At 33.7% G+C, this 14,002-nt stretch overlaps 1 protein-coding gene across 1 annotated transcript in view; it reads right to left on the bottom strand.

The window, feature by feature from the left end:
- Positions 1-14,002, bottom strand: part of LOC145673387 (lysosomal alpha-glucosidase-like) — a 137,222-nt gene that overhangs the window by 73,598 nt on the left and 49,622 nt on the right. Inside the window, exons 4-5 of the mRNA XM_081743045.1 lie at positions 7,841-7,884; positions 4,553-4,723 (exon numbers count right to left, since the gene is read on the bottom strand). Of these exons, the coding sequence (XP_081599171.1) occupies positions 4,553-4,723; positions 7,841-7,884 (215 nt within the window). The remainder of the gene's footprint in view (positions 1-4,552; positions 4,724-7,840; positions 7,885-14,002) is intronic.

Here is a 14,002-nt window from a genome sequence, read left to right as displayed (position 1 = left end):
CGGAACGCTGAACTTAAATCAAACGAAAATCAATATTTCTTTTTATGTATTCCTTACACAAAATGTACGCAAAATAAAGATTTAAAAATCCCAAAGTTGGTAACCTATCTGATGAAGGTGATGCTATGTAACCGATCCATGATTCCGTGACCTTTTACCCGAGTGTTTAGTGCATTTAAACAGTGTTTATTTCTTCGTAACATTTCTGACTTTTTTCCCGAGAAACGCAAAACCTAAAACACTCTCAAAGCATTAACTTCCTTTCTTTTTTCTTCTTCAAAACCGTTTCCTATGTTATTCACTACCTACATAATACGAAATTAACACCAAGTTAATCATCTCACAATTGTGTCAATCCAACCACTCATATTCAAGCCTCTTGGAGGGCTAGTGGAATTACCATGGCAAGGAATGAAATTCATCGCAGCCTTGGATAATCACCAATTCCATGTACGCTAGTGATTCTCTGAATTATACTCCCTCTCTCTTGTGAAGTGAATATCAGTGTGTTTAAGTGATACTAATTTGAAAGCGCATAATAATAGTGATTAAAACTCAAGTGTTTCAATCATTCAAACATCTTAATATTGCGCTTAATGCGTGAACATATCCATGTGTTCCATTTTCATATATTGTTTTCTGGAAATATATAATACATATTCAGTATCCAGGTAACGTATTCAGTCCCTTTTACATGGTTGTTGACGTTTCATCCACCCACCACATCGTTGTATGTATAACATTTACCAGTCCAAGAGAAATAAATCTTACCCCTGCACACTACACCTACAGTCTTCTCTTATGTATTATGAGTATCGAAAATATCGAAGTATAGAGCAGAAGCTATAAGGGAACAAGAAACAAAATCTGTGTAAAATGCAAATACTCCCTTTTATTCTTAAAGTTGTATAAATATACAACTTAATTTTACTCCATTTCTGAACTTGAATTTTGGAATGTAGAAACCTACCTCTTTGCATCTGCAGAACATGTAGTGTCTTCAAAATATTTTCTTTTTTAGAGTATAGCAAAATTATGCGTGCCTATTAATAAACAATAGATTACAAAAAAATCAACAAACCAATAGACTTGTTATGTCAAATGTATGAGAAGATAATATAAATACGGAACTTGAAAGTTAATGTTCCTAGTTGAGCTTCACAGCACATACACACACATATAGATAGATAGATGAAAAATCTGTATTTCCAGAACTACGCCCCATTCAAGAAATTTCTGGTTACGCCACTGCCTAGAGAAAGATTTTAGGAGACGAGTCAACAAACAATTAGGAACTGTTTCCGAAAATATGGATTCAATACACAAGAATAGGCCGCTGTGGTTCAGTGGTAGAACGTTCACTTCTGCTGCATGGGGTCTTTGATTGGATCCCAGCTCGTGCCCAGTGATCTTTGTGGTGGGCAAACACCGTGTGCGTGGGTTTCTCAGGGCCCTCCCGTTTCCTCCCACTTTCTTCATTCCACCATTTAATTCATCTCTCTTCATCACCGTCTCCTTTGGCCTAGCCGGTATAATCGTGGGACGTAAAATTTAAAGATTTCATTTCATTTTCAACAATAAAGAAACCAATATTGAAATCGTATCAAAAGAATCTTATATTTTAGTACTTGAACTGTGGCAAGGATTGACACCTTTTATCACAACGCATGTACTTGAAGATGTCGATCGTAAAGTTACTGTATGTGAAAATCTAATAGAAGAAGAGAGACGTAAAAACAGGCTGTGACATAAAAACACGATCCATTTAATAACAAAAAATATGAAAATGAGATTGGCGACGAAGTAAAAAAAAAAAAAAAAAAAAAGAGTGTATGCAATCAGATCTGAAGTGTCCGGAAAAGTTGAAACTGTAAGGAAATTTATTGAATGTCAACTATGTTACTATATTTTGCATAATAAATTAAGTTGAAAATTCTGCTAACCCTGCAGAAACAAAAAAAAAAAATCAAAGGAAACTAAAATCCCGAACTTCTTTAAGTGACAACAGACAATTCGAGGACTTAGTGTCAAAGGAGCGTATCTACAACAAGTTAGTTTTTCAGAATCGCGTAAAGAAATTGTTTTTTCCTATTAATTTTAGTTTTTGAAAATCCAAAATGCTTTTTATTTGATCAACCATTTCTTACAAGGAAGTTTGAATTATAAGTAATCATTTCACAGAAAGAAGCATTTGAGCTCTGATATGTCAGAAATGTTCGTATCTCAAAAAAAAAAAAATGTAGATACGTTCCTTAGTCGAATTAAGGTTTTACTCATGTTTATAGCTTTATGTTTTAATTCAGTGTATGCGGTACTGTACGTATTACTTTTTTACATGTGGCTTAATTTATGTCAGTAAGTACTGTTTGTTTGTTTCTGGTATTGGAACACACTAATAATATGCTGCTTAAAGATAAAGTCTACTACATGCTTTCATACAAACATCCTACAATAAATAAAGAGTCTGCTGTGTTTAAAAATATAATACATTCCGTTGCAAAATAATGCCTAAAATGGTGAATATTCTTAACTTTTTAAAGATCAAGTAAGATACTGTAGAAAAGAAACTATTCTCGACCTTGTTTACCTGGATCCCCATTTTTTAAACCTTTCCTACTTCCGTTAAATTATAAATGTTAATTTATTTGTAATTTCAACATTTATTTCTCTCAGAAGCTCGCATCCCCTTGCTCACTATACATGTCTTATCAGGTTGGGAAGCACTGGTATAGAGATATCATTTGTCCAATATTTTAATATTTTTTGTTGTTGTTTTTTATATATTCATTTATTTTGACATGTTGTGACGGTGGATCATTAAAATCAATTACAACTTAACACGTCATATTGTACCATTGCTTAAAGACTTTGTCTCCACATTCGAAAGGAACCCTGCGCCTTGAAGTTCTCTCTCCCAGTAATCACTATGTGGGGGTATTATTTAAGGTATACTTTATCATTTTTTTAAACTAATTTCCTGTTTGTTGGTATATGACTTGTTCCTCAATATTTCCTGTTCTTCAAATTCAATTGAAAGCTCATCGTTATATATTATTTTCTTTCTTTGTTTTGTATTTTATTATAAATTACCATAGAAATTTTTTTTAACATTTGAATTTTATACAGCACAAAGGTTATCGAGGACTGGGCTTTATTAATTCGAGGCTCCAAACCACAGCAAGGACTTGAGCCCGGTAAAGTTGACGGGTACACAGGCCATAATACAAGATCAATCTTTACAATATGTTGTTTGCCACACCATCTTGCCTGCAAAAGAGTTGTATTACCGAGCTACTCTATCGGTTGCAGCAGGAGAATTATTTAGATGTATATAAGAAAATTTTGATTTCTTCCTTATAAGCACATCTAAGAATACATAGATTATCTGTAGCCATCATATTTGTTCCAAAATAAACACCGGACAGCTTGACAACAATATCATTCGAGTCTTTAACGATTTTGAGTAAAAAAGTAAAATCTGTAGATAATGTTGCTACCACTCCCAAATTTACCGGTATTAGCCATGACTTCCAATAATTTATATTTATCCAAACTGGATTCAAAACATACTTCATGAACATAGTCAAAGTGGTTGTCAGTCTCTACTTCCGTCTTATTGTGTGTTATAGAAGAAAAATCACGTCAAGTTCTTTACCAGGAGGTAATGTGCCTAAGATCTATGACACATTCCCGCGCTGGATGGCGATGCTGATACGTTGGAAAAGGCATGGCTAATACCGGTAAATTTTGTATTTTATATTTGTTAAATGTTAAATATATTTTGTATTTGTATATCCTCTTATTCCTATGTAAAACTTCATTTCGAAATTGATAATCGTCTTTTGCATCACATATCTCACATGTCTGTATCTACTTAGTACCTGCCTTCATTGAAGAAAGAAAAAATCTATCTTTCCTGACATATTGTGACATATTCTCTATTCACTATAAAGCAACAATTAAATTACGCAAATGGTCTCGAATAATGTAAATATATGTTAATATTTACATTTATTCTGTGGTATATAATTATTATACTATATACATGTATAATATGCACAAGGTGACCAGAACTTTTACTTTCAAAAACGGGACGCATACGAATCGGCGACGGGAGGGGGGTGACTTCCACATTGCATTTTGGGACTCAGCAGTGTTTTCAATTTACGAAATACACAAGTAAGAATGATGACACAGCGAACTACTTCAACACTCAGAATAACCACTCAATTTCCACTTGAACCATAGAAAACTCAATTCTCATTTGAATATTCAGAAGTTCTAGGCACGGCTGAACCTTCCCAATGAGTGTTGGTACGGAAGAGTGTAGAATAAGCATTGACCATTTACATTTTGAATAATATTTACGGGACACCTGGGTCATGTTTGCTTAAAAACGGGACATTTAGGCGTCCCGTTTGAGAATTAGAAAAAAACGGGACAACGGTTGAAAATAAGGGACTGTCCCGGCTAAAACGGGACGTCTGGTCACCTTGAATATGCAGTACATACAATACAAATATAACATATAAAAATACACTATTACACTTGCCTTTTTAACAGCATTATAATGCCAATCTCCTGACGGCAATTTCTGGTTATTCAACCAAACTGAAATAGGTTTAGGATTCTTGGGAACTCCAACAATGTTCAAATAATCCAACCGAACATTTTTGACATAATCTTCAGACGGATAATGGGAAACATGAAGATAAAGTTTATCCTGCAAAAAAAAAAAAAAAAAAAAAAAAAAGCAAATATTATTATACAATCTGAGCTTATAAACCGTATTTTTATTCGACAAAATATATTTAATTGAACTGTTTCTAAAAAGTAGCTGTATCTATGAAAAATATAAACACAAATTCCTCATTTGATCTAATATGCTAGTGTGTTTTTTGTATCCACTTGAAAATGTAACATAGTAATTATGTATATTTTAAGACATGTTCATATGATGGTTGCACACAATGGCGTATTTACGATTTTGTTTCGGGGGGGGCTATGCCTGAAAATGTGAACATTCTGCAAGATATTTCATATACTGCACTATAGTATGTAAGATTTCGGGGGGCTTAAGCCCGGAAGCTCCCCCTAAATACGCCACTGGTTGCACATAATATGTGCATTGTGTTAATTTACAGAAGGCAGATATAATTCGTGTAATTCACTAGCGTTAAATTTCAATATCCTTTCATAAATACTAACAATTAATACTGTACGAGGGTCATTCGGAAAGTAAAGAACGTTTTGCGTTAGCGCGTGCGCGTGTTCCCCCACCCCGCTGCCGCTGGGTTATTGACCTGGGCATGCTTTAGCCTCAGTCTGGCACCAGCTGCGATCCGCTACGGTCCGTTATTTCTTCGCTGTGCGACTGTAAAATGTGCGATACAATTACTGATCCCGCCAAGTGTGAGGTTCGTAGTGTGATAAGATTTTTGAATGCAAGAAAACTGCGTCCGATAGAAATTTATAGACAAATCACTGAGGTGTATGGAAATGTAATGAATGAAGCATCAGTTCGTAAGTGGTGCATTATGTTTAATGACGGACGGACGAATGTGCACGATGAGGAACGCTCGGGCCGGCCTTCTGTTGTGACTGACGAACTCAAAGGAAGAATTGAGCGGAAAATTCAAGAGGATAGGCGATTCGCTATTGATGGGCTGCACGAATTCTTTCCGCACGAAGCCACTACGGCAGTGATGATGAACTTAAGGAAGCTGTTAGTGATTGGTTCAACAGTTTGGCGGCAACTGTGTATGCCGAAGGCATAGAAAAACTTGTACCACGGTATGACAAGTGTTTAAATTTACACGGCGACTATGTCGAAAAGTAACTTAAGTATCACATAGTATGTAACACAAATTTCGCCTTTGTATATCAGTTATTAAAGTGTTTATACAAAAACGTTCTTTACTTTCCGAATGACCCTCGTACATTAAAAAATGAATTGTATTCATAAAATGGCATGAATATATCACTCTCGTTTTAGTTTTACGTAATTGTAGTAACAATTCATGCAATTTTGCTGCCCATCAAAATATTTTCCTACTTATCACGTTCAGTGGTTGAATAGTTTCATGAAAAAGACGGTGATACAGATATTGGGACGGCGCTATGGAAAGATAGATAGTACAGATATCGGAAGGGCGCTATACTAATTGGTAGGAGAGGGGTATCATATGTCATTTATACGTATTCGTTATAATAGATATCTTATTTTTTTTAACTATAAGGAATAATATAAGAAATAATTTTGAAATAAACATACTTCAAACTAAAGTGCTGTTTTAATTTGATGTCTGATTCCAGAAGACAGCCGCGGCGCCCCAGCAATGTCGTCATGACTTCGAATTAGACAAACACTCAAATACCTTGGAAGGTTATTACGAACAAAGATTCACAAGATACGTAAGTCTTGATACATAATGTTGTGTATTATTTCAGAAATATATTTGACAAATTTCAGAGAAATTTTGTTGTTTTGATTTTCATTATTAAATATCGTTTTTGAAGACGTCATAAACAAGAGATATCATCAATGCCTACTAGACTGATTGGCCAGTTATCCCTGACAATGTTGCAATTTTTGGTGACACATAGCCTACACATAATTAAAATTTCTCATGGTTTAAAAAAGTAACTTGCCAAATGATTCTTTTCTGGGCTTATTCACTTAAAAACAAACTCAATCACTTTCTGCAATTTATCTTCTGACAAATTATTTTGCCAAAAGCACCACCTAAATAACTCATTTTATAATTGTTATTAATATTGTTTAAATTAAAACCAGTAGAAGATAAGAGAAAATGCTTGATTCTACATTTATTAAAAAAAAAAAAAAAAAAAAAACTTGGCGGCTGCTGTAATTCAGACTATATACTTGTATATTCAGAACTTCTCAGTTAGTAACTTTATTCAAAGTTTCTCAGTAAATTCTTAAATAAAATCCCATTTCTAAGATATGCATTTATTATACAGTACCGTAATTTTTACAAGCTTAGAGAATAAAATATGTTTCCTGTTACTCGGTTGAAGTAATATTTTAGTAGTTGTACTGCTACGTAGAATTAGATACAGGGTGAGCATAAAGTCTTGCCCTGATTACAAAAATTTATTACAGAAGAACCATTTGACATAATAATGTAAATACTGGTCAGTTACATAGGTTAGTATTACAAGTTTTTTTAAAGACCACTTACGTTACTTATGTTACTGATGGGCGATTTGCTTTCGTGATACCACAGCACGCATTGCGCTTTCTCCTGCTTCGATGCCATTTCACCAACTAACTCGCGCGCGCCAAGTAACGTACTGCGTCACTCTTGGGTAGCACTAGTGAAGTCTATTGGTCTTTAAAAAAACTTGTAATACTAACCTATGTAACGGACCAGAATTTGCATTATTCTGTCCAACGGTTATTCCATAATAAATTTTTATAATCAGGGCTGGACTTTAGGCTCACGGTGTATGTTGCAACTTTAATTTCACGTTAATATGCAGTGTTATATTAATTTGGAATTAAAAGTTACAGTACAAAGCAGTACAACAACTACAATATTTTTCAAACTAGTAACACAAATAGTAGGTTTAATTTTTCTTTTTGACAACTCAATTTTTAAATAATTAAAGCAGACTATATGAGCTTAATGTCTATGACTAGTATTGTCAGGGCTTACCTTCCCATTCATCCATTAAATTTCATAATTATAATATTTTTATTTTTATTTATTTTTTTAGTTTAATAATGTTAGTATAATAACATCCAGTTATATGACAAAGTGTTGTATATTTGTTCTAATGTGTTTTCAAAACTGTTGTTTGTTCTTCCACTTACTTGTTCAAATTTCAGCTCTGCTTCAAAATATTCTAGGTCGTGTGCTGAAATAAAAAGACAAATTTTATTGTTTCTTCTTCATGCTTTCTTATCCAAACAGGGATGAAGAGAATAAAGTATGTTCAGAAGGTTAAAGAAAGCCTGCTGTTAAGCAAATCGACACATAATACATAACAGTGTTGAAAACTTCATCAATCTATATTCCAGCCCATTGATTTCTGTCGAAAAATACTTTCCAATCTTCTTTGAAATGAGTTAAAATTTTTAATGGTTGGATTTAACGTATTTCTTCTGCAAATCATTTTAAATGTCCTTCACTTCGTGAAAAATATGTTTTCTATATATAAATTTAATATTTATTAATCAAATTGGTGTTAAATGCAACGATCATTTAACTAGGCTTCAAGTTGAAAAAAGTAGTATCAAGTAATTAAATTTTCAGTTTATGTTGCAAAAAACACTTTGATTTTGATTTGATTTTGAATTTAGTTTTCCTTTCATCAGCAAGGCTGTATGAGACATGGACCAATAGCTTAACGTGGAATCCGAACCACATGAGCTCCCGCCGGGAATTATAAATCAATGGATTAAGAATAAAAATGGCGTAGGTAATGAAGTTAGTTAAGATCAAACCTTCCGTTTACTGTATTTAATTTGATGTTCCCTACAAAAATATTACTTAAAGTTAATGTAGACAAGAGCTATATCTGTCAAATGGATAGTAATGAAAATGAAAGTGATACAAATATTACACTTTTTTTTTTTTAAAAATGTTAAAATGATATTGAAAAATAAGCGTTATTAAATATGTTTAAAATATTGTATTTTGTTATTATTATTTCCTTTAGTTCAACGTCCCTCGATAATGCACCTAGGCTAATGAAGACGGGTTTGATGAGATGGATGATACGGTGGAATGATGAAAGTGGGAGGATATGGGAGAAACGAGAAAAACCGAGCACACTGTGTTTGATCGTCATAAGCTCACTTACAGAAAGCTGGATAGAACTAAGAACCCCACACAACAGACGTGAGCACTCTACCGCTAAACCACTGTGGCCCTGTACGTAATTCTGAAAAGATGCAAGTTTTATATTCGGAAAAGATGTTAATCTTAAGATACTTTCAGTAGATATAAGTATTATAATTTAGATAAGCACACTTTACATTTAATAACATTTTCATGAGAATCCACTCCTTATACAAGTGTTTTAGGTCGGTGCTAATAACATTTCCATTTGATCATTTCTACAGCGTCATTATAATAATTGGATAATCACAAATTTCCTAACGCCTAGTAGTACTTCTGGGGACACTTCAGGACATTTTTGTGCACTGAGTTCTTGATTTAAGGATACCTAGAACCGTCCCCTTCTAAATTTTGGAAATTGTTAAATTTTAAAATTTGGTATGGTAGCGATATGTAAGTTTGGTTAGTCCATTTCGTACCATTTTATGGGTAAAAAATTTTAAAAATTTAAATTTCAGTGTTTTTTTTCTTTTTGCCTATTTTATCCTCTTTAATGAGACTTTATTACTTTATTTGTTTATATGATTAAATAAAAGGGCCCAATCCCATTCATAAAAAGTGGGAATATAGATGTACTTCTCTTAAATTTTGAGAGAGATATATAGAACCACCTATTAAATTTGGGAACTCTCAAAAAACAAAAATTGGCAAATGTTGTCTAGGATCCAAACATGTACTACTGTAAGTTTGAGTGATCTATCTTGTTTACTTTTATGGGAACAAAATTATCAAAAATTCAAAACAATTCGATGTTTATGACCTAATTTATCTCCTTGACGAGGGTACATCACATTATATATTTATATAGTTGAGTATAGAGGAATGTTCTATTATATAAGACATAGGTACATAAATGTACTTCTTTAAATATTTTGGTAGTGGTATATAGGCACACCAAATAAATTTGAGAATTATATTAAAAAAATGGTAAATATTCTCTAGGACCCAAACATATACCAGTGTAAATTTGATTGGTCCTGTTTATCCTTTTATGTGGATAAATAATTGCCAAAAATATAAACGTAAGCAATATGTTGTAGTAGGATATTAACTTAATTTCTTGTTTTTAATGCTTCTTTTCTGTGGGTAAATAGCCAAAAATATAAACGTAAGCAATATGTCGTATTATGTAGTAGGATATTGACTTAATTTCTTGTTTTTAATGACGACTTATTACAACATATGGTTATATGGATGAATGTAGGAACTCGTTCTCTTGAAAAGGACACAGGTACCATTGTACACAATGTAATAAGTGGTCTTACTATAAAATAGGTTTAAAAAATTATATTTTTAGCAATTTTTTACCCATAAAATGGAACGAGATGGATCACTAGACCTTACATATCCCTAGTCATATACTGCCATACCAAACTTTTAAATTTGACAATTTCCAAAATTTAAGGTTTGTGGTCCTATGTACCCCTGTAAAAATTTAGTGAGCCTTAATAGGTACCCCTAGGTTATTGACCCTAGGCCAGAAAGCATGACTCCTGAGACAAAGATCTAGTGATAGAAAAGTGTCTACAAGATTCTCAGTACTACTTGTAGTCGTATGCTACTTTGTTCGCAGAGCTTTTTTAAATGGTGTTGCATGATAAAGGTCATTGGGGATATTCTAGCTGCAATGAGTAAAAGGAGTTTCATTATCATAACTAAGATTGGCGACTTAGTGTTGCACATGTTTGATTATTAAAGTGTACAATTATGTGTAATGTTTTGATCCATTGTACAGATTCGGGGTAATAGCAGTGTTAAATTTCGATTGCATATTAATTTTTTAGTAGCTTTTGGAAGAGGGAAGATACGGATTGGAGATATGGTTGCCACCTTTCCAAAGCAAAATGTCGGGACGCCTCATATAGTTTGCTACCTTTCGAAAGCAAAATGTAGTGACATTTCATGCAGCTATGTGAGGAGAAAGTACTAGCGTTTATTTTCCCGTAATATATATTTTATAGTGAAGAGTGAAACATATATCTGATACACGAAAAGTGAGACAATTTAAATCATATAGCCTATAATATATATATAATAAAAATATGGCCAATTTGAAGTGTAGCCTAGGTATAGGCCTACAGGTTATCTGGCCCTATCCACTGGGGTCTAGGATGGGCTGGGCCCACTTAAATTTTTGCTGCCCCCTAAAATGTTCACGGAAGACCTACAAATGAACTATAATATGTTTGATCGGGCCCCCCTAACTTCTACCGCCTCCCTACATTTTTGGGCTGGCTACCGAGCTGCATTTTATGTACCTAAATACATGCAAAGTAAAAAATAGGAATATTTAATCCCAGTACTATAATATAATTTTTGTTGTATAGGAATAGCATCGTTTGTTGTTATTGCTCCAACTGCTGCCACTTCCAGGTCTACTGCTGTTGCTCACATTTATATGTATATTTCAATTAATTGTTGCTGCCTTGAGAAGTTGATCTTCCGCAATTAGAAAGTGAACTTAGATTAGACTTTCTGTTGCCAAGAACAATGCTATCTACCTGCCATTGTTGTGAGATTTCCTCTTATTTTGAGAGCTCTATATAATAATGTAGAAACTAAGTTTCAATAATAATAATAATAATAATAATAATAATAATAATAATAATAATAATAATAATAATAATAATATTAATAATAATAATAATAATAATAATAATAATAATAATAAGAAGAAGAAGAAGAAGAAGAAGAAAACAATAATATTAAAATAATACTACTAATATAATAATAATAGTTACCAATTTCACCAATAAATATGAAAGTTGGGACATCTTAGAGTCCAGACAGAGTCACGTCGGGATGCGGAACATTTTCTTTAACATTGAGACTGTCCCGATAAACATCAGGATGGGTGGCAATTATAACTGGAAAGGTCTGATTAGAATTATCAGTAAACATTTGTCTTCTTCTTCGTAGTTGTATTATAGGAAGACTCTCTTGCGTAGTGGCGCTGTATCTTTTGTTGAGGTTGATAATGAATTCCCTGATGGGAGTTAGTTTAGTCTCCTTGTCAGTACAAGTCATTGGCTGGAGAGAGGAAATCGTCAATCCTTTTCATAATTCAGATTCTTTCTGTTCTGGCAATGGAATTGATGCTCCGTATTGTGAACAGAATATGTCCATAAGTTAGAACAGGTCTCTTTATGGTTTTAAAGAGATATGTCCTTTTGCGAATATTAATTAATTCGCTACTTCTGATAGTTTTAGCTGTTCTTATTCTACGGATGACTTTCTTCTGGCTTCATATATGATACATATCAAGTAGTCTAAAACATGTTGAGTCTTTTGTGCAAGAGATGGTGCTAGTGCCCCACAGCTCCTGGTGTATGAGTCGTAGTGGGTCAGAGTTAACGTCATTTAGCAGCTGATATTTGAAACTGAGATGTACAAAAAGAGTTGTAATTTTCATAACCAGACGTAAGGTATTGCGCATCGAAGATAACTGAACATTTCTTAAAACTGAAATACATTTTATAATTTTATTTCGATACGGCGCAAATGCTGATTATAGGGCAACATATGCTATCAAAAACAACAGCCAGAAACTGGTTCAGTCGCTTTCCTTCTCTACATTTTGATGTCCAAGATACTCCTTTCTGCGGACAACCAATCGCAACAAAAGTATATGAAATTCTGGCAATAGTCGAGTATGACGTAGTATTGCCAATATAAGCAGTCATGACATTTGCAATGACCTAAATATCCATCAACTGTGTTAAATCATTGCGGGAAGCTGGTCGAAGTTTGTGCACCATATTACCTGACTCAAGCACATTTACTCGATCAAATTTCTAACTGTGAAACGTAACTATCTCGAGTCATTTCTGAAGCGGTTGATCACGAGTGATGAAAAGTGTGTAATCTACGAGAACAATGTAAGAATAAGATCGTAGTCGAAACGCAAAGAAGCTCCAGAGTCTGAGACAAAGTCCACACAGACTCTCAGGAAGGTTATGTTGTGCGTTTGGTGGGATAGGAAGGTTATCGTGCATCACGAGCTGCTGCCAACGAGCAGAACGGTAGTCCTGGACCTGACCTGTACTGTTGACAATTAGTTCGAGTGCACCTATCAATTCAAAAGAGATGACCTGAACTGTGCAACAGAAAGGATGTTGAATGCCAGATCGATTACATCTTTAACGACTCGTCGTAAATTGAGATAACTTGTCTGGGAGGTTTCAAAGCACCCAGCGTATAGGACGGACCTGGCACAGTCAGCTTATCATTTGTCTTGGGCTCTACAGGATATCGTGATTGGTGCTAATTTCCAAACAATCCTGTCAAAACCACGTGTTACATTCTTTCACCAGGAACTACAGGAGTTCCATAGGGACGGGATTATAGTGTTACTGGAAAAATATGAAAAAGTCATCGAATGCGTTTAATAATGTTATTTCAAATTACAATAATTTTATTCTCAATACTGATCTCAAAAGGATGAATATATTTAGACAGCCTGATATTTAACTAAGTTGAGACTTCAATCTAGTGTAATGCCTAGATAGTTTGCGGATATCCCAGGAGATATGACTTTTATGTTCTTTTTCGTTGTTTTTTTTTTCAGATCATAATACATTTTTTCACCTCTTCTTCGAGGGTAAAAGAGAATGGATCTTAGGTAGATTTATATCCAATTTACTTTGAAACTAGTTGGAGAACCTTGTTATTATTTTCTAAGTTTAGGTAATACACTATTTCAGCGTTTCCCAACCGGTGTGCCGCGGCACACTGGTGTGCCGCGAATGGGCCGCTGGTGTGCCGCGAGGAAATCGAAACAAATTATTAATTCTATAGGAACCAAATTACAAGACATAGGGGAAAATGCATATTTGTATTTCACATTACTATGAACCTCTACTATAAATTTACAATTTTAAGTTTCATACTGTCTTACTTATCTGTACATTTTTAATGTTGGAAAACGTATTTATCATTGTCATGACCATTATTGCTTCTTTATTGTTGCAGACTATTTCGTAACTTGAAATTTTAACATATCATTCAATAAATTCAACAAAGCAAACAAATTACCTACATTTGTGTTTTAAAAGTATAGGAGATTTGTTTATTTATTTGTTATTTAGTGATCTTCCCTTTTAGTTAAAGGTTAGATACAGTTTTCGAAAGAG

This window comes from Thermobia domestica, chromosome 16 (assembly GCF_964235325.1).
Source record: "Thermobia domestica chromosome 16, izTheDome1.hap1.1, whole genome shotgun sequence".
Lineage (NCBI taxonomy): Eukaryota > Metazoa > Arthropoda > Insecta > Zygentoma > Lepismatidae > Thermobia > Thermobia domestica.
The sequence above is the reverse complement of the archived record's forward strand: the minus strand, read 5'-3'. Positions and strand labels throughout refer to the sequence as shown.